The sequence below is a fragment of the Gorilla gorilla genome, chromosome 7 (genome assembly GCF_029281585.2).
Source record: "Gorilla gorilla gorilla isolate KB3781 chromosome 7, NHGRI_mGorGor1-v2.1_pri, whole genome shotgun sequence".
Classification (NCBI taxonomy): domain Eukaryota; kingdom Metazoa; phylum Chordata; class Mammalia; order Primates; family Hominidae; genus Gorilla; species Gorilla gorilla.
Window position 1 is genome coordinate 66,778,215 of NC_073231.2, and position 23,307 is coordinate 66,801,521.

At 41.0% G+C, this 23,307-nt stretch overlaps 1 protein-coding gene across 3 annotated transcripts in view; it reads left to right on the forward strand.

The window, feature by feature from the left end:
- TCEA1 (transcription elongation factor A1) overlaps positions 1–23,307 on the forward strand; it is a 56,968-nt gene that overhangs the window by 21,918 nt on the left and 11,743 nt on the right. For all 3 annotated transcript variants that reach the window (XM_004047009.5, XM_055348761.2, XM_055348759.2), the window contains 6 exons: positions 652–757; positions 6,968–7,055; positions 12,475–12,620; positions 13,706–13,762; positions 17,067–17,221; positions 22,416–22,562. In XM_004047009.5, coding sequence (XP_004047057.4) covers positions 652–757; positions 6,968–7,055; positions 12,475–12,620; positions 13,706–13,762; positions 17,067–17,221; positions 22,416–22,562 — 699 coding nt within the window. The remainder of the gene's footprint in view (positions 1–651; positions 758–6,967; positions 7,056–12,474; positions 12,621–13,705; positions 13,763–17,066; positions 17,222–22,415; positions 22,563–23,307) is intronic.

Sequence of the window (23,307 nt, forward strand, 5' to 3'; positions counted from 1 at the left end):
CCAATCTCTTCATCTTTAAAAATAGGGATAATCTCAACTTTGAAGGGTTGTCAGAAAGATTGATGAATGTGGATGCTCTAAGCATAATTCTAGGCACGTAATTATCACAGGTTAAATTTTACCTGTATTTTGTGAAGTGCATTTTAATGTCTCTGATTATATGCTGGTTCCTGGCAAAATAAAGCCTTTTAAACCTGGATAGGTGGTAGTTTATGTTTGGATATCCTCATAATAATTTGCAGCTGGTGCTCTATGAAGTAATCCATGTAGAAGAATGTATAGAAACAAATAAATGCATGTATTAGTCATGATTGCTTCAGCCTGACTGATATACAACATTTTATATTTTATCCTCGTTTATCTTCACTTCTCACTTGTGGAAAGATTGATTGCATTTTTCTAGTTAACCAGACTTATTACAGTAGTGAGTTTTATGCTTCTAGATCTTGATGATAAGAACATTAATGAGTCTAGTGTTTGATCTGAAGATGTATGTATCTTAATATAATTTGCTATTATAAGGATCCAAAAATTGAAGTTTTAGAATTCTAAAATAGAAACAGGAATCTGGGAAAGAAAAGAATGTAGGTGAAATACTAATTTGTTTAAAATAAAATTGGTATACATAATTTTTTTGTTATTGCCTTGCAGTCCACAAGAATCGGAATGTCAGTTAATGCTATTCGCAAGCAGAGTACAGATGAGGAAGTTACATCTTTGGCAAAGTCTCTCATCAAATCCTGGAAAAAATTACTAGGTATCATTGATCTTCCCTTACATATATTTATGATGTTGTGATTTATTCAAACAGTTAATCGTTACATTTTATGGTTAGTTAATGGTTACATTTTTTTCTTAGTGAATCTAGATATACTGAAAGCAGTGCCTTGTAATAAAGGCGAGGGGAGTTAATTTGATCTTTAGGGTTTTTTTGCCTTTTAGGCCAGTCAAATTTGGCTTTCTTAACTTTTGACACAACTGGATAAACTCTTTCAGTAAGAAGAATTTTCTCTTAAAGGAAAGGTTGTGGATACCTTTTGAAATGGTTTTTGAAATTTTTTGACTTACAGAAAACTTGCAAGGATGATTAAAAGAATGCCGTATCCTTTATCCATATCATCAATTTTTAATATTTGCCATATTTGTTTTATCATATTATCTCTTTTTCTTTCTCTATTTGCACACACACAAATTATTTTTTTCGGAACCATTTGAATGTAGGTTGAATATATCATGCTCTTTTACCCTTTAAATACTTGCGTGTATTTCCTTACTACAAGCTTATTTTTTTATGGAATCATAGTATAAGAAATATAGGAAATTTAACATTGGTTTAGTATTTTATGGTTTATGTTCAGGTTTGTCAGTTGTCCCAATAATGTTTTTTATAGTTCTTTTGTTTTTCTACCTTCAGGAAAAGATCCAGTTCAGGATCACATAGCTAGTTTTCTCTTTTTTTTTTTTTTGAGACTGAGTCTCACTCTGTTGCCCAGGCTGGAGTGCAGTGGTGCAATCTCGGCTCACTGCAAGCTCCGCCTCCTGGGTTCATGCCATTCTGCCTCAGCCTCCCGAGTAGCTGGGACTGCAGGCAGCCGCCACCACGCCCAGCTGATTTTTTGTATTTTTAGTAGAGACGAGGTTTCACCGTGTTAGACAGGGTGGTCTCGATCACCTGACCTTGTGATCTGCCCGCCTTGGCCTCCCAAAGTGCTGGGATTACAGGTGTGAGCCACCGCGCCTGGCCTCACATAGCTAGTTTTCTAATTTGAAATCATTCTTAAGCTTTTCTTTATCTTTTATGAAATTGACATTTTGAAGAATACAGGTACCCCTTCTCCTTTGTTTTTCCCCCAAGGCAGAAATGTTCCTTTCTCATCTGAAGACCAACCTGTTTAATTAGGTTCATGATTTTACTTTTTCTTTGTTTTTGGTCTGTGATCTTTCACTATCAATTATCGCCTGTGTAGGAAATGTACATAGGGTCCTAGCCCAACAAATATGAATTCCCTCACCTTAAATTTTATTTTGGGGCTGTCAATTTTTTGTTGATATATTTCCTGAAAGTCAAATTTGGAAGGAAAGAAAATTAAACGCAATTTTGTCTTTCACATTAATTGCACAAACCCAATAAAAAAATTACTGTTGTGGGCCATGCTTTAAAATTTTATGTGTGTGTGTGTGTATATATCCTGTCCCTTCCCCCTCATTCCTGGTCCCCTGCCTCAAGTAGGGCTAAAAGAAACAAGGTCATTTCCTACAGAAGAAAGTATGTATGCCTCCTGAATGTGTGGAGTTTAACTTTTTATTTTGACATAATAAGTGACTCACAGAAAATTACCACAAAAAAAAAGTACAGAAAGGTCTCATGTACCCTTTATCCAGCTTCCTCCTATGGTAATATCACATAACTCTCATATACAGAATCTCAACCAGGAAATTGACAGTGATACAGTCTACAGACCTTATTCAGATTTCATCAGTTTTTACTGGCGCTAGTGTATGTGTGGGGACATGTATGTGTGGGGGCATGTATCCTTCTGAGCAATTTTATCTTACATATACATTCATGTAACCATCATTAATGTGTATTTTAAAATACTTTCATGCAAATCAGATTTTTATCAAATTCATAATGGGCTTAAAAAATAGAACTTGGATATGTTATACAATATGCAGAAAATGACCAGTTGTAATGAATGCAAAGTGGAATTGGATTGTGGTTTAAAAGTAAACTAGGAAATATATTCAAGGCAGAATTTCCCACATTTTTAAGCTGTATCCTTGAAGCAGGTTTATTCCCCTATCCACCCCCTTTCCCACCACTTTTTTTGTTTTGTGTTGAAATAGGGGTCTTGCTATGTTGCCTAGGCTAACCTCCAACTCCTGGGTTCAAGCAGTCTTTCACATCAGACTCCTGAGTAGCTGGAACTGCAAGCATCCGCCACTGCCCTCCTTTGTTATTTATTTACTGATTTGAGACAGAGTCTCACTATGTTGCTCAGGCTGGTCTTGGACTCTTGGGCTCAAGCGATCCAACCTGCCTTGGCCTCCCAAAGTGTTAGGTTTATAGGCGTGAGCCATCGCGCTTGGCCCCTCCTTTGTTTTTAATAGCATATTCCTTATTTGAGGTGTACCTGCTTTTTTCTCATGATTAGATCAGGTTGTACATCCCCAGTTGGAATACTGTTTAAGCATGTTATGTCCTTCTCAAGGTATCATATCCAGAGTGATTGATGGTAATTTTGAGAATCTAGTCAAAGCTACACTGTATAGTGTATTGTTTTTCCTCTTGTAGCTAATAGCCATTCTCTGGGAGACACTTTTAAGATCCTGAAACTGTCTCACACCTTAACAAATCTTTTTCCTCCCCTCCCAATTTAGGATCCATTGATTTTTTGCTCAAACCAATCTTTGTAGTAGTAGTTGCAAAATTGTGATTTTTCTGACTCCTCTGCTTCAATACTTATAAAATCATCATTCTGTTAGAAGAAGAACCTTCTGGCCAGGCATGGTGGCTCACGCCTGTAATCTCAGCACTTTGGGAGGCTGAGGCAGGCAGATCACGAGGTCAGGAGATCGAGACCATCCTGGCTAACACGGTGAAACCCCGTCTCTCCTAAAAAAATACAAAAAAATTAGCTGAGTGTGATGGTGAGCACCTGTAGTCCCAGCTACTGCTACTCGAGAGGCTGAGGCAGGAGAATGGCGTGAACCCGGGAGGCGGAGCTTGCACTGAGCCGAGATTGCGCCACTGAACTCCAGCCTGGGCAACAGAGTGAGAGTCTGTCTAAAAAAAAAAAAAAAAAAAAAAAAGACAACCTTCGTTTTACCCCTTAGCTATTTATCCATTAGTGTAGACTCGCAGGTTCCTTTTCTGTACAATGGATTGTAATACATTACTATTCAAATTTAATTTGCATAAATTTTACCCCTACTATAATTTTACCTATGCTGTGTGTGTACTTAATTTATATTACCTTTTTTAATGAAAATAGTTTGTTTTTCTATCATAACTATTATTTTTATTGGTTTCAGAATGATTTATTCAGTTGACTATACCATATTTTAGTTGATCACTTGCCGGTTGTTAGATTTGTTGTTTTTAACTTTATGGTGGTTGTAACTAATGTCTTGATGGATATCTTTCTGCCTAAAGCTTTTTCTTTACATTGTTAGCTAGATTTCTACATTTACTACTACTGCTACTAGGTAGCGCATTGTTGAATACTTAAGATATGCCAAGCATTGACCTGTATTAATGCATTTAATCCTCACAACAATCCAATTTGGTAGGTGCTGTTATAATCTCCATTTTATGATGAGGAATCTGAGGCACTGAGCGGTTAAATACCTTGCACACAGTTGAATCAGTGGTGAATAGCCAAGCTGGGACTTGATTGCAGACAGCTGGAGTCCAGAGCTGGAGCACCTCCTTCCCTGCTAGCTGGGCTGTGTTGCCCACAACACCGTATCAGATAGTAGGGATGCTTCTGAGGCTGTTCATGCCTCTTACTGCTCTGCTGTCCAAAAGGATTGTACTAATTCACTGTGCCAGAGCAGTGTGTGAGATAGTTCTGCTGTCCCTTTGGCAGCATTGGATCCTTGCTGGATCATATTTCATTGTTATTATCAGTTTTCCCTTTTAAATGCTTTCTACCCTATTACTTTTGGACCATTTCTTAGTCCTTGCCATGTGTCATTATTAATCTTTGTTTTCAGTGTTACAGTACTATAGCATCTTTGGGATTTGAGCCTTCAAGGAAATTATTGAGAATAACAAGGAGCAGTAAAATTATGTGAAGACTAAAGTGTATGTGCGTGTTTTATCAGAGGGCTTGAATTGTGTTTTAGGTTTGACAAACTTCAACTTTACAAGATGAGTTCTACAGTTGTGATTTCAACCATTCTCTTATCAGTGATTCTCATCCAGATAACTATATATTAGAGTTGTCTAAGGAACTTAAAAATAATGATGCCTGCGCCTCACTGCCAGAGATTTGGATTGAATGGATCTGGTTTGGAGCTTGGCATGAGGATATGTTTAAAAGCTCCCTAGGTGATTCTGCTATCCAGTTGGATATAGTTTCTTCTATATTCTATACAGAGAGATATGAACAATTGAAAGAATTCTTTATGTAGCCTTTATTGCTTATGTAGGGAGCAAAATGTACTTAACTGGTATACTTTGTACAGTAGACCCAAACGTTTTCTGAACTTAGCTTCAAGGCTATGTGTTTTGTTTTTGTTTTGTTTTTTTTTGAGACAGGTATCACTCTGTCATCCAGGCTGGAGTGCAGTGGTGCAGTTATAGCTCATTGCAGCCTCAAGTTCCTGGGCTCAAGCGTTCCTCCTGCCTGGGCTTCCTGAGTGGCTGGGACTACAGGCATGCACTGAATTTTTTTTTTTTTTTCTTTTTTGAGACAGAGTCTCACTCTGTCACCCAGGCTGGAGTGCAGTCGCACAATCTCGGCTCACTGCAACCTCCTCCTCCCAGGTTCAAATGATTCTCCTGCCTCAGCGTCAGCTGGGATTGCAGGTGTGCACCACCATGTCCAGCTAATTTTTGTATTTTTAGTAGAGATAGGGTTTCACCATATTGGCTAGGCTGGTCTTGAACTCCTGACCTCAAGTGATCCACCTGCCTCAGCCTCCCAAAGTGTTGGGTTTACAGGTGTCAGCCACCACATTCGGCCCCAGGCAGGCACCAGTTTTAAAATTTAAGACTGTGTTGATTGATTTAAAAGTGAATGTTTCTTTGGGCTGTTGAAATACTGCACTGACTCAACCTATTTTTATGTACCTTATTTCATAATATCTCATTGCTTACCTCTTTTTTTTTTTTTTTTTTTGAGACAGAGTCTTGCTCTGTTGCCCAGGCTGGAGTGCAGTGGCATGATCTCGGCTCACTGCAATCTCCGCCTCCCGGGTTCAAGCTATTCTTCTGCCTCAGCCTCCTGAGTAGCTGGGACTACAGGCGCGTATCACCACGCCCGGCTAATTTTTTGTATGTTTTTTAGTAGAGACGGGGTTTTACCATGTTAACCAGGATGATCTTGATCTCCTGACCTCGTGATCTGCCCGCCGTGGCCTTCCAAAGTGCTGGGATTACAGGCATGAGCCACTGTGCCTGGCCACCTCTTTAAGTCTTGAAGCTTGTGCACTCTGTATTACTTTATAGATCATTTAAGATAGAGAAGGTACTGGGTAGGTCTTACTCATCCTGAGGTATTTTCTATGAAAGTGTTTTTTGTTTACCATCCCAGAAATATTTGTTTATATTTTGGATACCACCTTAAATTTTCTAACTTTATGGAAATTTATTAAAAACAATATTGCTGTGTACGCTTTAATTTTTATTTTATTTGACTTTATTTTGAGACAAGGTCTGGCTCTATTGCCCGGGCTGGCATGCAGTGGTGTGATCTTGGCTCACTGCAGCCTCCACCTGCTGGGCAAAAGCCATCCTCCCCACTTCAGCCTCCCAAGTAGCTGAGACTACAGGTGTGCACCACCACGCCCGGCTAATTTTTGTATTTTTTGTAGAGACAGAGTTTTGTCGTGTTGCCCAGGCTGGTCTCAAACTCATGAGCTCAAGTGATCCACAGCCTCCCAAACTACTGGAATTACAGGCGTGAGCCACTGCACCGGCCTGTGCTTTCATTTTTAAAGTAACAGTGCAGATATTTCCATATTCTTCCCATCTCTTTGTTCCATATACTTTCCTCCCTTTAGGTTCCCATGGCGTGTGAATTTGTAGTTCCCACCAAATGAGGGAATTTATTTGGGAGTGTTGACTGAACTTGCATTGTGAAAAATAGTACATATGCTAATAGCTTATGCAAACTTCATCTACTTGTAGGAAACTTAGGATTTTAGTTCATGTTGTGCAAATAGCCTGTTAACATGCAGTATTTTAGTTTTTAGTTTTTACAAATGCTAGCAACTTAAGAGATTTCATAATTTTCAGATGGGCCATCAACTGAGAAAGACCTTGACGAAAAGAAGAAAGAACCTGCAATTACATCGCAGAACAGCCCTGAGGCAAGAGAAGAAAGGTACTTCACAGTATAGACATCTATTTATATTGAAAGTCATAGTTTTACTTTCTGCATCAATTCCCCTGTCTAATGTTCCCCTATCTACACTCCTTTTTTTGTTTTCTAATCAAATGGAAGTAGTAAATGTATGTAGCCATGTATTCTAATTTATTTTTTTTTTCAGATTTCTTGAACATTTGAGAGGTAGAAGATATTGAATAAATAAGAAGTTATTTATATTGTACTCAACAAGTTTAATTGAATGGGATTGCTGGGGTAGGCACTGATGGAATTGATAATGGAGGTAGTGATTAGGGATTCAAATGGTTGCTTCGTCTATTTACCACATTTTTTTTTTTAGATTTATTTTGGCCCTTGATCTCATTCTCCTTTGCATGCTTTTTTTCTTCCTTTCGAATTTAGCAATTTGTGGCCAGGCACGGTGACTCACTTTGGGAAGCTGAGGTGGGAGGATCACTTGAGGTTAGGAGTTCGAGACCAGCCTGGCCAACACGGTGAAACCCTTTCTCTACCAAAAAAAAAAAAAAAAATTAGCCATGTAGCCATGTGTGGTGGCATGTGTCTATAGTCCCAGCTACTTGGGAGGCTGGGGTGGGAGAATTGCTGGAACCCAGGAGGCAGAGGTTGCAGTGAGCCAAGATCATGCCACTGCACTCCAGCCTGAGCAATGGAGTGAGACCTTATCTTAAAAAAAAAAAAAATAGCAATTTGTTATAAGAACTTAAAATGTGAAGTTCATTAACGAAGAGTTCAGATTGTCCCTCACCTCCCATGAGGCCTTTGCATGTTGTTCTTTCCTATTACATCTCACGAACTATGCAGTATTGAACATGTTGCTTACTCATAGTTGGTTAAATACAAATCGTTCTTCTGTTCTTGGGAAGCTGGTAGGTTAACAGTCAACATTGATTTAAAGCAATGGTTCTTGAAAGTGTGGTCCCTGGAAGAGGAGAGAACCTGACAGCTTGTTAGAAATACAGATTCTCAGACTTCGTCCTGTAACTACTGAATCAGGAATTCTGGTGGGGAGGGGCCCAGATACCTGTTTTGAGACAGAGTCTTGCTCTGCCGCCCACTCTGGAGTGCAGTGGTGCGATCTTGGCTCACTGCAACCTCCACCTCCCAGGTTCAAAGCAATTCTCCTGCCTCAGCTTCCCAAGTAGCTGGGATTACAGGCGCCCACCACACCTGGCTAATTTTTGTGTTTTTAGTAGAGATGGGGTTTTGCCATGTTGGCCAGGCTGGTCTTGAACTCCTGATTTCAGGTGATCCGCCCTCCTCAGTGTCCCAAAGTGCTGGGATTACAGGCGTGAGCCACTGTGCCTGGGGTTTTTTATTTTTTATTTTTGAGACAGAGTCTTGCTCTGTCACCCAGGCTGGAAGGCAGTGGCGCGATCTCGAGTCACTGCAACCTCCACCTTCCAAATTCAAATGATTCTCCTGCCTCAGTCTCCTGAGTAGCTGGGATTATGGGTGTATGCCACCACACCTGGCTAATTTTTATATTTTTAATAGAGACGAGGTTTCACCATGTTGGCCAGACTGGTCTTGAACTCTCAACCACAGGTGATCCACCTGCCTCAGCCTCCCAAAGTGCTGGGATTATAGGCGTAAGCCACTGCACCCGGCCCGTGTTGAGGTATTTAGGACATTAAGGCAACTACCGATTTTAACTTTGTTTCTCAATATTTTCCCAAAATTGATCATGTACTCTTCATGTTAGTGTTAATGTCTCATACACTGTTATTTTTTTGTATTTGTATTAACTATATTAAATATATATATTAAACATATTAACTATATTAACTATATTAAAAGAGGTAAGTCAAAGGTGGGCTTAAACAGCAGTTGTTAATAAAGTTTATGCAATTTTTTCTAACGTTATATCCGTTTAGTTTTCTTAAATCTGGAATAGTTCCTCAGTCTCTCGTTGTCTGTGTTTTTATTATTTTATTATTATTATTATTATTTTTTGAGACAGAGTTTCACTCTTGTTGCCCAGGCTGGAGTCCAATGGCACAATCTCAGCTCACCGCAACCTCTGCCTCCTGGGTTCAAGGGATTCTCCTGCCTCAGCCTCCCAAGTAGCTGGGATTACAGGCATGTGCCACCATGCCTGGCTAAATTTGTATTTTTAGTGGAGACTGGGTTTCTCCATTTTGATCAGGCTGGTCTTGAACTCCCGACCTCAGGTGATCCGCCCGCCTTGGCCTCCCAAAGTGCTAGGATTACAGGCCTGAGTCATCACGCCCAGCCTTGTTTTTATTTTTATTTTTGAGACGGAGTCTTGCTCTGTTGCCCAGGCTGGAATGCAGTGGCACAATCTTGCCTCACTGCAACCTCTGCCCCCCAGGTTCAAGCGATTCTCCTGTCTCAGCCTCCCGAGTAGCTGGGATTAGAGGTGCACGTCAACACACCCAGGTAATTTTTGTACTTTTAGTAAAGATGGGGTTTCATCATGTTGACCAGGCTGGTCTCGAACTCCTGACCTCAAGTGATCCACCCACCTTGGCCTCTCAAAGTACTGGGATTACTGTGGTGAGCCACTGCGCCTGGCCTCTCGTTGTCTTTTATCAGTTTTATGTGCTTGACGTGTAGGTATAGAGCCTGTCTGCAAAAGAAAATTAGTGTGTGTGAAGTCTGATAAAGTAACTGATTGGTATCTATCTACACCCCCTCCCCGCCCCAACACACACAGAAATACAGGAGGATTGAGAAATGAATTTTGATGAGTCATGTAAAGAAAGATAGAAGGTTAAATCTAAGTTGCTTGTAGCTAAGCAGGATTTTATATTTTGGGTGCAAGAATTTAAGGAGAAAGTAATGTGTTTAAATGCTTAGAAAGGAAGGATCAGAATGTAGGAAGTGGGACCAGCAGTAGTGAAACTAGTGAGGAAAAGTTTCCCTCAGTCCATATGGGCAATTTCCCTTGGTTCCTGTGTAGCATTTGGCTACAGACACAGAAGCAAAAGCATTTAATCAAAGTTTAAGAACTGGGTTTTTGGCTGGGTGTGGTGGCTCACACCTGTAATGTCAGCACTTTTGGGAGGCCAAGGTAGGGGTATCACTTGAGCGCAGGAGTTTGAGACTAGCCTGAGCAACACAGGGAGGCCCTGTCTCTACAAGTAATAAAAAGCATTAGACAGGTGTGATGGCACATGCCGTGGTCCCAGCTACTTGGGAGTCTGAGGCAGGAGAACCGCCTGAGCTTGGGGGTCATGGCTGCAGTAAGCCATGGTTGTTTCACTGCACTCCAGTCTGGGTGACAGCGTAAGACTCTGTCTCAAAAAAGAAAAAAAAAAAAAGAAAAGAAAAGAAATGAGTTTTGGGGCCTGACACGGTGGCTCAAGCACTTTAGGAGGCCGAGGTGGAATTATCACTTGAGGTCAGGAGTTCGAGACCAGCCTGGACAACATAGACCCTTTCTCTACCAAAAAAAAAAAGGTTTATTTGTTTGTTGGATTATTTTTTTTTTTTGGAGACAGAGTCTTGCTCTTTTACCCAGGATGGAGTGCAGTGGCGTAGTCAAGGCTTTCTGCAGCCTCAACCTTTCAGTCTCAAGCGAGCCCCCCACTTCAGCCCCCAAGTAGCTAGGACCACAGGTGCATACCACCATGTTTGGCAGATTTTTAAAACTCTTTTTGTAGACCCTGGGTCTCACTATTTTGTCCGGGCTGTTCTTGAACTCCTGGGATTACAGGCATGAGCCAGCTTGCCCGGCCAAAAAATATTTTTAAAATTAACTGGGCATGGTGGCATGCACCTGTAGTCCTAGTTACTCAGGAGGCTGAGGCAGGAGGATTGCTTGAGCCCAGGAGTTCAAAGCTGCATGAGCTGTGATGGCACCACTGCACAACTCTTGCTCTGTTCACCGCTGTGAAAAGTCTTGCTCAGTTGCTCAGGCTGGAGTCTTTAAAAAAAAAAAATGGGTTTTTAAGCATTGGTTTGCTCATTCGTTTATCACTGACAGGCATTATGCTACATAATGAAAATACAAAGAAAAGTAAATCCTAGTTTTTGCTCTTGAGAAACTCAGTCTGATAGAGAAGAAAATGTATGAAAAGTTATCATATACAAACCTGTGTGAATCAATATTTTGGGAATACAGGGGGAAATCAGTGAAGGCTTCAAAAAGGAACTGACTAAATTTAAAAGGTACTAATGTCCGTCTTACCCACAGGCACCTGTTTGTGAAGTTTAACAGTGGTTATGTTTTGGAGAGAAGGCAAGGGAGTATGTTCTTGTAGCATTGCAGCAAACCACATCTATGGATGGTGGATGATTTTATCAGTCTTTGAAAAGGGTTATGGCAGCTGTTTTCAATGCGATAAAGCTTAATTGTAATCATGAAGATTATTTTGGAAAGAACCCATTTTAGTGATAATCCAACGTAAGAAGCTACTCAGAAGCAATTGAAAGGATTAGGTTGACTGGAAAATTATAAAACTGCCTAAATGTTCATATCGAGGTGATGTTTCTGGGGAGAAACACACTGTTTTGTAGCCTCATGACTCATCAGTACACATGGTATTTGTCTCACTGTGGACCTCACTGTCTAAGTGGAACAAGGTTTTCCTTTTTCTTTTTGTTCTTTTTTTTTTTTTTTGAGTTGAAGTCTCGCTATGTCACCCAGGCTGGAGTGCAGTGGTGCAGTCTTGGCTCACTGAAACCTCTGCCTCTGGGTTCAAGTGATTTTCCTGCCTCAGCCTCCCAAGCAGCTGGGATTACAGGCGTGTGCCACCACGCCCAGCTAATTTTTGTATTTTTAATAGAGACAGGGTTTCACCATTTTGCCCAGGCTGGATTTGAACTCTGCTGGCCTCAAGTGATCTGCCTCTCTTGGCCTCCCAAAGTGCTGGGATTACAGCTGTGAGCCACCATGCCTGGCGAAACAGGGTTTTTCAAGCATTCTCTCTCTCTGTCTCTAGTTTTGGTTGAAAGCTGTCATTCTCTGGTGTGAACCTGGGAGGTGGAGCTTGCAGTGAGCCGAGATTGCACCACTGCCCTCCAGCCTGGGTGACAGAGCAAGACTCCGTCTCAAAAAAGAAAGCTGTCATTCTCTGGTCCCATCCCTTCATCCCTCTCCTTATACCAAGATCATTGCTTTTCATTTATTGTACTGAGCTACAATGGGTATTTTCTCTATTAAAAATATTGCTTAATATTTAAAATGAGAATCAAAGATAAAATGTTTAGTTCAAAAAAAAAGGCATACTTGTCTCTTTACTAAATTGTAAAATTTTTAACTTCTTTTTAATCTGTATGCAGGCAATTTTTTTCCCCCTCACATAAAGGTCACTGAGATACTGTGTCATTTATTTAGGCCCCAAATTTTGTTTTTACAGCATGATAGTAATATTGTTACTTTGAGAGGATTGTTCTTGATTTCTTTTTGGGGTGTTTATGCATATTTCAGTACTTCCAGCGGCAATGTAAGCAACAGAAAGGATGAGACAAATGCTCGAGATACTTATGTTTCATCTTTTCCTCGGGCACCAAGCACTTCTGATTCTGTGCGGTTGAAGTGTAGGGAGATGCTTGCTGCAGCTCTTCGAACAGGGGGTAAGTCCAGTGCATGTTATTTCTCAGCCCTTTGGTCACCACCCCCAACCACTGCCATCTCCAACTCCATATTGCTGTTTGATGAGTGTTACCCTGTGGATAGCCCACCCACTGCTGCTTAGCTTGGGGAGAAGTTGTTGCTGATACGGGTCTGTTAAGGGGGAGAGGAGGAGGAATACTGGGGCATTTGCTTATTACTGTGTAATTGTAAGAAATAGATTCCCTCTAATACGTGGATGTTTTCCCTGATTTCATAGTAATGTACACTTTTTTCTCACAAATCTTTTGTTTCCCCACAATTTAATCTGCAAACTATGTACCCTGATCTTATATTGAGAGTTAACAATACTGAATTGTTGAATAGTGTGACATATAGTATGAATGTTTTCCATTTTCTAGTTAGGAAAAGGGAGGGTGAGTCTTGATTTATATATGGGAGCTTAATTTAATTTGAAAGTATCCAGTCTTAACATGTAACATTTGGCTTTAAAGTTTTATATACAGGAATATTTATTATTTTATACGAATTCATCCTTTTTCTTTTCTCTCATTCTGCACCATGGCTAGTTTGACCTGTTTTTCTCCTTACTCTGCCCTTTCTACTTTGATTTCCTGTCTCTTTTATTTTTTCTGCCTAGTTTATTTTCCTTCTATCCTCTTGCATATTTGTATAGCAGTCTTCTGAGTGTGTCTGTATATGTGATTGGCAGATTAAATGAATGATTTCTTTGCATTGAAGCCTGAGTCACAGGAGACTAGACAGTTCTTTCTGTAACTTTCTCTACTCTGCTGGAGCAGCCAGAATTTATGGAGTTACGAAAGATGAATTGCCTGCTAGATCAGTTACTTCCTGTGCCTGAGGGATCAGGAGTCATCAGTGCAGGAGCACTGTGGGTATCAGGTGAAGCCCAGAAAAGAAGTCTAGCGGGCAGTGAAGTGATCAGATTCTAACGAACTAAACTGAACGGCTTCTTTATGTCAGGCAAATGGGGTTTAAGAAATAGGAATGCAGTTTAATTATCTGGTATTAGAATTTTCTTTTAATCTGTTACAATAATTTGACAATTCTTTATGCCTGTTTTTAGATGACTACATTGCAATTGGAGCTGATGAGGAAGAATTAGGATCTCAAATTGAAGAAGATATCCTTTGTGTGTATATTCATAATTGTTTTTTATATTTTTTTATTTTTTATTATTTTATTTTATTTTATTTTATTTTATTTTTTATTGATCATTCTTGGGTGTTTCTCGCAGAGGGGGATTTGGCAGGGTCATAGGACAATAGTGGATGGAAGGTCAGCAGATAAACAAGTGAACAAAGGTCTCTGGTTTTCCTAGGCAGAGTGTTTGTGTCCCTGGGTACTTGAGATTAGGGAGTGGTGATGACTCTTAACGAGCATGCTGCCTTCAAGCATCTGTTTAACAAAGCACATCTTGCACCGCCCTTAATCCATTTAACCCTGAGTGGACACAGCACATGTTTCAGAGAGCACAGGGTTGGGGGTAAGGTCATAGATCAACAGGATCCCAAGGCAGAAGAATTTTTCTTAGTACAGAACAAAATGAAAAGTCTCCCATGTCTACCTCCCTCTACACAGAGACAGCAACCATCCGATTTCTCAATCTTTTCCCCACCTTTCCCCCCTTTCTATTCCATAAAACCGCCATTGTCATCATGGCCCGTTCTCAATGAGCTGTTGGGTACACCTCCCAGACGGGGTGGTGGCCGGGCAGAGGGGCTCCTCACTTCCCAGTAGGGGCGGCCGGGCAGAGGCGCCCCTCACCTCCCGGATGGGGCGGCTGGCCGGGCGGGGGGCTGACCCCCCCACCTCCCTCCCGGACGGGGCGGCTGGCCGGGCAGAGGGGCTCCTCACTTCCCAGTAGGGGCGGCCGGGCAGAGGCGCCCCTCACCTCCCGGACGGGGCGGCTGGCCGGGCGGGGGCTGACTCCCCCACCTCCCTCCCGGATGGGGCGGCTGGCCGGGCAGAGGGGCTCCTCACTTCCCAGTAGGAATTGTTTTTTTTTAATAAGTAATATTTATTGAACATATGCAAATGCCAGGCACGATTTTACATGCAGTAGTCCTTCCAATGAATTAGGTGCTCTCATCCCATTTTACAGAGAGAAAACAGAAGCAGAAGTGGATTGGTCATTGTTCTAGATCACACAGCCTGACACTGACAAGGCTGGGATTCCAATGTAGGGAATTTGGCTCCAAGCCCATGACCTTGACCACCACACTAGACTTTTTCCTTCATGTTGAAGCTGAATGAACTAGAAACAGTGAAGTTTAAAAGGACCTGGCTCTTTGGAAACTGAAACATATAAATCCCTAGTAAAATTGCTTCAGATAGCAGGAGAGTGAAAATATGGTTGAGAACAAGAAAGGCAAACCGATAACATAATTAGTAGAGATTACAAAATACATGAGAACATTGGGTGTATCTCGTTGGCAATTTGAAAACCTAAAGAATTTCGCTTTCCTAGCAAAACATGAGTGTCCAAGATTGACTTTATGTACTTGGCAAGACAGGCTGTGTTATATTATGGTAACAACCTTGAAATTTCAGTGGCTTAACACCACAGAGGTTTCTTTCACAGATTAAACTGGACAAACAGGAATATATTTGTCCTATATGTTCATCACAGGCTAGCTGAGGACTCTGGGCTTTGGGTCATTGTCCTCTAGGACCAGGCAGGTGGAGTGGCCATTGTGAGTGGTGATGTGGCAGAAGGTAAAATGGATAAATTGCATACTGGCTTTCAAAACTACTGCCGAGGAGTGACATCTATTACTTGCTACCAGCCAGAAAGGTCACTCGGTGTCACACAACTTCAAGGGGTCATAATTGTTTTAAGTAATCTGCTAGCTTAATTTTTCCTGTTGGTATAGAATTCAAAGTCTTATTCTTCACTTTTTATCTTGATTGTATTGTTTTCTTGGAAAGGAGAGGGACATCTATGTCATTTTATTTGTCTTGTTTTTCCTGTTATTGAAAAGGAAAGTACAGTATTAATGGCATTTATGGCATTTAAATTTTTCTGCCTTGTAGATTGAGACTGTAGTGTCTGAATTTAAGTTGTGCAAAAGGGCATGGAAAGCACACACATGTAAATGTGAAGACTTCTCAGTTAGGGGGACCTCAGAGCACACACAGTCACCTGAGCTCATTATCCCAGAGGAAGCGTGTTCTTGCTAAGCACCGGGAAAGGGCTCCAGGAGAGGGGTACTGTGTGTGAGTAGGGGCAGGGAGCATCTAGGTGGCTGTGTAACATGAGATTGTCCTGGTTGAGGAAATGGACTTATTAGGAAGGGAGCTGTTCCAGGGTTCAGCTTTGGCAGTGGCCTCTTCTGCAGAGAAGAAGAGCCTGCTGAGGTAGCTCCTGCTGAGCTGGGGGAGGAGGTGAACCCTCATGGCCATGCTGAATGGTCTCTTCTCAGAGACCCTGTGGGAACTGTGTGACCAGAGAGACTTTAGGATCCTTAGTAGAATTCGGATTTGGGCAAGTAAAGCTTGAATAAGTTCAAGCTCGTTTTCAAACATGTGCTTTCTTATGTAGAGTACTTGAGTTACTTTTTGAAACCCTGTTGACTTGCATACTGCTGGCACTAAACATTTAGGAAATAAAACATGACTAGGCCGGGCGCGGTGGCTCACGCCTATAATCCCAGCACTTTGAGAGGCCAAGACGGGTGGATCACCTGAGGTCAGGAGTTTGAGACCAGCCTGGCCAACGTGGTGAAACCCCGTCTCTACTAAAAATACAAAAATTAGCCGGGCGTGGTGGCAGGCGCTTATAATCGCAGCAGCTACTCGGGAGGCTGAGGTAGGAGAATTGCTTGAACCCGGGAGGTGGAGGTTGCAGTGAGCTGAGGTCCAGCCTGGGTGATAGAGTAAGACTCTTTCTACCCACCTTCAAAACAAACAAACAACTACTTTACAGTGTAAAAGTAATATCACTATTATTTGCCAATTACAGCTCAAGGAATTAGATAAAGTACCTTGTTTTTAACATACTCTAAATTGGAAACAGTTGTCGTGAATTGCTTAGAAATTTCAGGTTTTTGTTTTTTTTTTTAAGATGGAGTGTCCCTCTGTCGCCCAGGCTGGAGTGTAGTGACGTGATCTCAGCTCACTGCAACCTCTGCCTCCCAGATCAAGTGGTTGTCCTGCCTCAGCCTCCCGAGTAGCTGGGACTGCAGGCACCTGCCACCATGCCTGGTTAATTTTTTGTGTTTTTAATAGAGACGGGGTTTCATCATGTTAGCCAGGATGGTCTCGATCTCCTGACCTCGTGATCCGCCAGCCTCAGCCTCCCAAAGTGCTGGGATTACAGGCATGAGCCACCGTGCCTGGCCTCAGGAATTCTTATTTTGGCAGAATAGGAAAAAAAAGTGATCTTACTTTTGTAATTTTGCCTTTTTTCCTTAACGACCTGGTACCAATATATCAAGAAATAAGGAATACAGACATGAAATACAAAAATAGAGTACGAAGTAGGATATCAAATCTTAAAGACGCAAAAAATCCAAATTTAAGGAAAAATGTCCTCTGTGGGAATATTCCTCCTGACTTATTTGCTAGAATGACAGCAGAGGTGAGTATGCGTGAATCTGAGGTTTCTATAATGTGATTCTGTGTTGTGAAGTGTAAAGCCTATTATCATCATAGACTACTATATAAATATTGCATATGTAATAAATTTCCGTTATTCTGATATATACTAGACAAATACTTAAGGTGATTGTGTCTTTTGTCCGTACTTTGCTCCTCCTCCAACTGTTTCCATGCTTTTAATGTGATTACACTAAATTATTTTCTAAAAACAAACGTGTTTTACTTTTTTTTCTTTCGAGACGGAGTTTTGCTTTTGTTGACCAGGCTGGAGTGCAATGGCACGATCTTGGCCCACTGCAACCTCCCCCTCCCGGGTTCAAGCGATTCTCCTGCCTCAGCCTCCCAAGTAGATGGGATTACAGGCGTGCACCACCACACCCAGCTAATTTTTGTATTTTTAGTAGAGACAGGGTTTCTTCATGTTGGTCAGGCTGGTCTCAAACTCCCAACCTCCAGATGATCTGTCTGCCTTGGCCTCCCAAAGTGTTGGAATTACAGGCGTGAGCCACCACGGCTGGCCACCAAGTGTTTTTTACTTTTTATGAATTCGTGTAGAACCAGAGAGTTGAATCTCTTAATTGCAAGTACACTTTGTAAGTGCTAACCTTTTTTGTGGTTAAACACTATAAAATTGGTCACATCATATTGATTATTCCTTTCTTTTTTTTTTTTTTTTTTTTTGATACGGAATTTTGCCCTTGTTGCCTGGGCTGGGATGCAATGGCATAGTCTTGGCTCACTGCAACCTCTGCCTCCCGGGTTCAAGCGATTCTCCTGCTTCAGATTCTCCTGCTCCTGTAATCTCCTGCTGGGATCACAGGCGTGAGCCACTGTGCCCATCCTATTGATTATTTCTTAAATTTTTACAGGGAATTATGGAAAAAATGAAATTTGTAGCTTGCTATTTATAGACATGGTTGTTCATAGATATTAGCTATATTGTATCTACAATTTCAACGTTTTAGTGAACATTGAAGAGAGTGAATTTTTCTTCTGTACACAAACATACCTCAGATACATTGCAAGTTTGGATTGGACTACTGCAATAAAGTGACACACGAGTCACACAAATTTTTTGACTTTCCAGTACATATAAAAGTTATGCTTATACTATAATCTACTAAATGTACAATAGCATTACATCTAAGAAAACAGTGTACACCTTATACCTTGCTAAACAATGTACACCTTGCTAAAAATTGCTCATGATCATCTGAGTCTTCAGCAAGTCATACTATTTTTCTGGAAAAGGGAATTGCCTGGATGTTGACGGCTGCTGACTGATTAGGGTAGTGGTTATTGAAGGTTGAGGTGGCTGTGGTAATTTTGTAAAATAAGACAACAGTGAGATTTGATGCATTGATGGAGCAAATATTCATGAAATATTTCTTGGTAGCTTGTGATGCTGTTTAATAGCATTTATCCATAGTAGATGTTCTTTCAGAATTGGAGTCAGTGCTGTCAAATGCTGCTGCTGCCTTATCAACTAAGTTGACATATTATTCTAAATCCTTTGCTGTCATTTCAACAATGTTCACAGCATCTTCACTAGGAATAGGTTCCATCTCAGGAAATTACTTTTTGCTCCTCCACAAGAAGCATCTCATCTATTCAGCTTTTATTATGAGATTGAAGCAACTCAGTCACATGTTGAAGCTCTACTTCTAATCTTCCTTCCCATGCTTTTTCCATTACATCTGTGGTTACTTTCGTTTTTTTTTTTTTTTTTTTTTTGGTGGGGGGGAACGGAGTTTCACTGTTGTCGCCCAGGCTGGAGTGCAGTGGTGTGATCTCTGCTCACTGCAACCTCTGCCTCCTGGGTTCAAGCGATTCTCCTGCCTTAGTCTCCTGAGTAGCTGGGATTACAGGCGCCCGCCACCAAGCCCAGCTAATTTTTGTACTTTTAGTAGAGACAGGGTTTCACCATGTTGGGCAGGCTGGTCTCAAACTCCTGACCTCAGGTGATCCACCCGCCTCGGCCTTCCAAAGTTCTGGGATTACAGGTGTGAGCCACCGTGCCTGGCCCCTCTGTGGTTACTTTCTCTGGTGAAGTCAAACCCCTCAAAGTCATCCATAATGATTGGAGTCAACTTTTTTCAAACTCCTCTAAATGTTGATATATTGACCTCTTCTCAATGAATCACTAATGTTCCTAATGGCATCTAGGATGGTTAATCCTTTCCAAAAGGTTTTCAGTTTACTTTATTCAGATCTATCTGAAGAATTACTTTTTGTAGAAGCTACAGCCTTGCAAAAAGTATTTCTGAAATAATAAAACTTGAAAGTCAGTTGGGCATGGTGGCTCACACCTGTAATCAAAGCAGTTTGGGAAGCCGAGATGGGCAGATCACTTGAGTCCAGGAGGTGGAGACTAGCCCGGGCAACATAGCAAGTTCCCATCTCTACAAAAAAAAAAAAAAATAGAAAAGTTAGCTGGGCATGGTGTGGTGCGTTCCTGTAATCCCAGCTACTCAGGAGGCTGAGGTGGGAGGATCACTTTAGGCCGAGAGGTGGAGGTTTCAGTAAGCTGAGATTGCACCACTGCGCTCCAGCGTGGGTGACAGAGTGAAATTCTGTCTCAAAAAAAAAAAAAGTCAGAATTACTCCTTGATCCATGAACTGCAGAATCAATGTTGTTGTTAGCAGGCATGAAAATAACATTAATCTCCTTGTATGTCTCCATCAGAGCTATTGGATGACTAGGCATATTGATGACTAAGTGCATTGTCAATGAGTAGGAATATTTTGAAAGAAATCTTTTTTCTGAGCAGTAGGTCTCAATAGTGGGGTTAAAATATTCAGTAAATCATGCTGTAAATAGATGTGCTGTCATCCAGGCTTTGTTGTTTCATTTATAGAACACAGAGTAGAGGTAGCATAATTCTTAAGGGCTGTAAGATTTTCAAAATGGTAAATGGGCATTGGCTTCAACTTGAAGTCACCAGATGCTTTAACCCCTAACAAGAGAGTCCTTCAAAGTCCTTTGAGGCTTTGAAGGCAGGCGTTGACTTCTTCTCTTTAGCTGTGAAAGTCCTAGATGTCACCCTCTTCCAATATTCATCAACATTGAAAATCTTTGTTTAGAATAGCTACCTTCATCAATGATCTTAGCTAGATCTTTTGGATAACTTGCCGTAGCTTCTCCATCAGCACTTGCTGCTTCACCTTGCATTTTGTACTATGTTATGGAGACAGCTTCTTTCCTTAAACCTCATGAACCAGCTTCTGGTAGCCTCTTGACTTTTCTTCGGCAGCTTCCTCATCTCTCTCAGCATTAAAGAGTTAAGGCCTTGTTCTGGATTAGGCTTTGGCTTAAGGGAATGTTGTGGCTGGTTTGATCTTCTGTCTAGGCCACTAAAACGTTTTCATATCGGCAATAAGGCTGTTTTGATCATTATTCATGTGTTCACTGGAGTAGCACTTTTAATTTCCATCAAGAAATTTTCCTTTGCATTCACAGTTTGGCTAACTGGTGTAAGAGACTTAGCTTTTGGCTTATCCCAGCTTTCCACATGCCTTCCTCACTAAACTTAGTCTTATTTCTGGGTTTTGATTTAAAGCGAGACATGTTGACTCTTCCTTGTCCTTGAATACTTAGAGGCCATTGTAGGGTTATTAACTGGCCTGATTTCAGTATTGCTGTGTCTCAGGGAGTAGGGAGGCCCAAGGAGAGGAAGAGAGACGGGGAAAGAGTGGAGCAGTCGGAACACACACAACATTTGTCAAGTTTACTGTCCTATGTGGTCAAAGTTAGTGGTGCCCCTAAAACAGTGATAGTAACATAAGAAATTACTGATCACAGATCACCTAACAGATATAATAAATAGTGAAAATGCTTGGAATATTGTGAGAATTACCAAGATGTGACACAGAGATATGAAATGAGCACATGCTTTTGGAAAAATAGCGCCAATAGATTTGCTCAACACAGCATTGCTGCAGACCTTCAATTTGTAAAAAATGCAGTAACTGCAAAGTGCAATAAAATGAAGCACAATAGCGCAGAGCAAGATAAAGCAAAGTATGACTGTAGCTGGTAAAAACTGGCGTGAGAAGATGACCCTGGCATATTCTATACATTTCTTGCCTCAAAACTGGAATCAGGCATTCCTCCAGAGATCCCTGACTTCTTTTGGGGGTGGGGTGTAGGCAATGCTATTAGAAACTATAATCTGGATACTAGAGGTACTCGTTGTAAGTTTACATTGTTCATAGTGTAATCACCTGACAGCTTCTTCCTGCCCACTGCACAGACAAAACCAATTCACTGAGACTGCGCTATTGCGATTAAGAAAGAGTTTTATTAATGCAAGGCTGGCCATGCAGGAGACGAAGTTATTACTCAAATTAGTCTCCCAGAAGACTTGGAGGTTAGGGTTTTACAAGAATAGTTTGGTGGTGACTATTCCTAGGTGACTAGGGAATGGGTGCTGCTGATTGATTGGGGGTGCAATCATAGGGATGTGGGAACTGGTCCTTCTGTACCTCTGGGTGAGGGGCCTGAGTTCTGGAGGGGTCAGTCTGAAAAACATCTCAAAAAACCAATCTCAGGTTCTACAATAATAATGTTACCTATAGGAGCAATTGGGAAAGTCACACACTTTGTGTCCTCTGGCCACATGACTCCTGAGCAGTGAGGGATTATAGAAACTATGTCTACATTTTAGCAGAGTTCAGGCCTGTCCCATAATCCTAATCCTCTGGCATTTCATCAGTCTTACAAAGGTGATCTCAGGCTCTGAACAAGGAGGGATCGATTTTAGGGAAGGACTGTTACCATCTTTGCATCAAAGTTAAACTAAATTCCTTCCATGGTTAACTTGGCCTGTGCCCAGGAAAGAGGGAAGGCAGCCAGCCTGTGACACTAGAAGCAAGATGGAGTCAGCCATGTTCAATTTCTCTCACTGTCATAATCTTTGCAAAGGTGGTTTTAGTAGCCTTTAAACAGTACTTAAATCCAATTTTCACATGTAAACTTTTAAGTATTTGAAGAAATTTTTAAAAGGAATTAAACTCTTACAAGGCCTGTGAGGAAAAATATTAATTTAATGCTTTTAAAACCTTAAAGGTTGATATGTGGTTTATTATTATTATTAGGCTAATTGAGCATAAAAGCATTCAGGATATATATAGAAGGTGTCTATAACTGAGTGGTATTGCCCCCTACCTCATAGGAAATGGCTAGTGATGAGCTGAAAGAGATGCGGAAAAACTTGACCAAAGAAGCCATCAGAGAGCATCAGATGGCCAAGACTGGTGGGACCCAGACTGACTTGTTCACATGTGGCAAATGTAAAAAGAAGAATTGCACTTACACACAGGTTTGTGATTGTTTATAGATTCTTATTTTTATATAAAAATGCTTGCAACTCCTGTTTTAAAATAAATAGCAAAGATAATTACCAGTATGATAGTCCCTCACTTATCCATGGAGGGATATGTTCTAAGACCCTGAGTGGATGCCTGAAACCACGGATAGTACCTAACCCTATGTATACCACGTTTTTTCTGATACATATGTACTGATAAGTTTTATTTATAAATTAGGCATAGGAAGAGATTAACAATAATAATCAAATAGAATAATTATAACAAGATACTGTTATGAAAGTAATATGAGTGTAGTCTTTCTGTCTCTCACAGTGTCTTGCACTGTACTCACCCCTGTTCATTTGATGAGATGAGACGAAGTGAATGATGTAGGCATTGTGACTAAGTGTTAGGCTGCTATTGACCTTCTGATGATCCATCAGAAGGAGGCTCATCTGCTTCAGGTGGTCCTGCCTCATCGAGCCCTGATGATGTGGATGACTAATGGGTAGGTAGCATTATAGTGACACACACTGGACAAAGGGATGATCTGTATTCCAAGTGAGACAGAGTAGGATGGTACAGGCTGTCTTCATGCTACTCAGAACAATGTACAGTTTAAAACTGATGAATTGTTTATTTCTGGAATTTTTCATTTAATATTTTCAGACCATGGATAACTGAAACCATGGAAAGCAAAACCATGGATAACTGGGGACTAGTTCAAGAGGAGATAAGATTTCTTTCTTAAGTGTA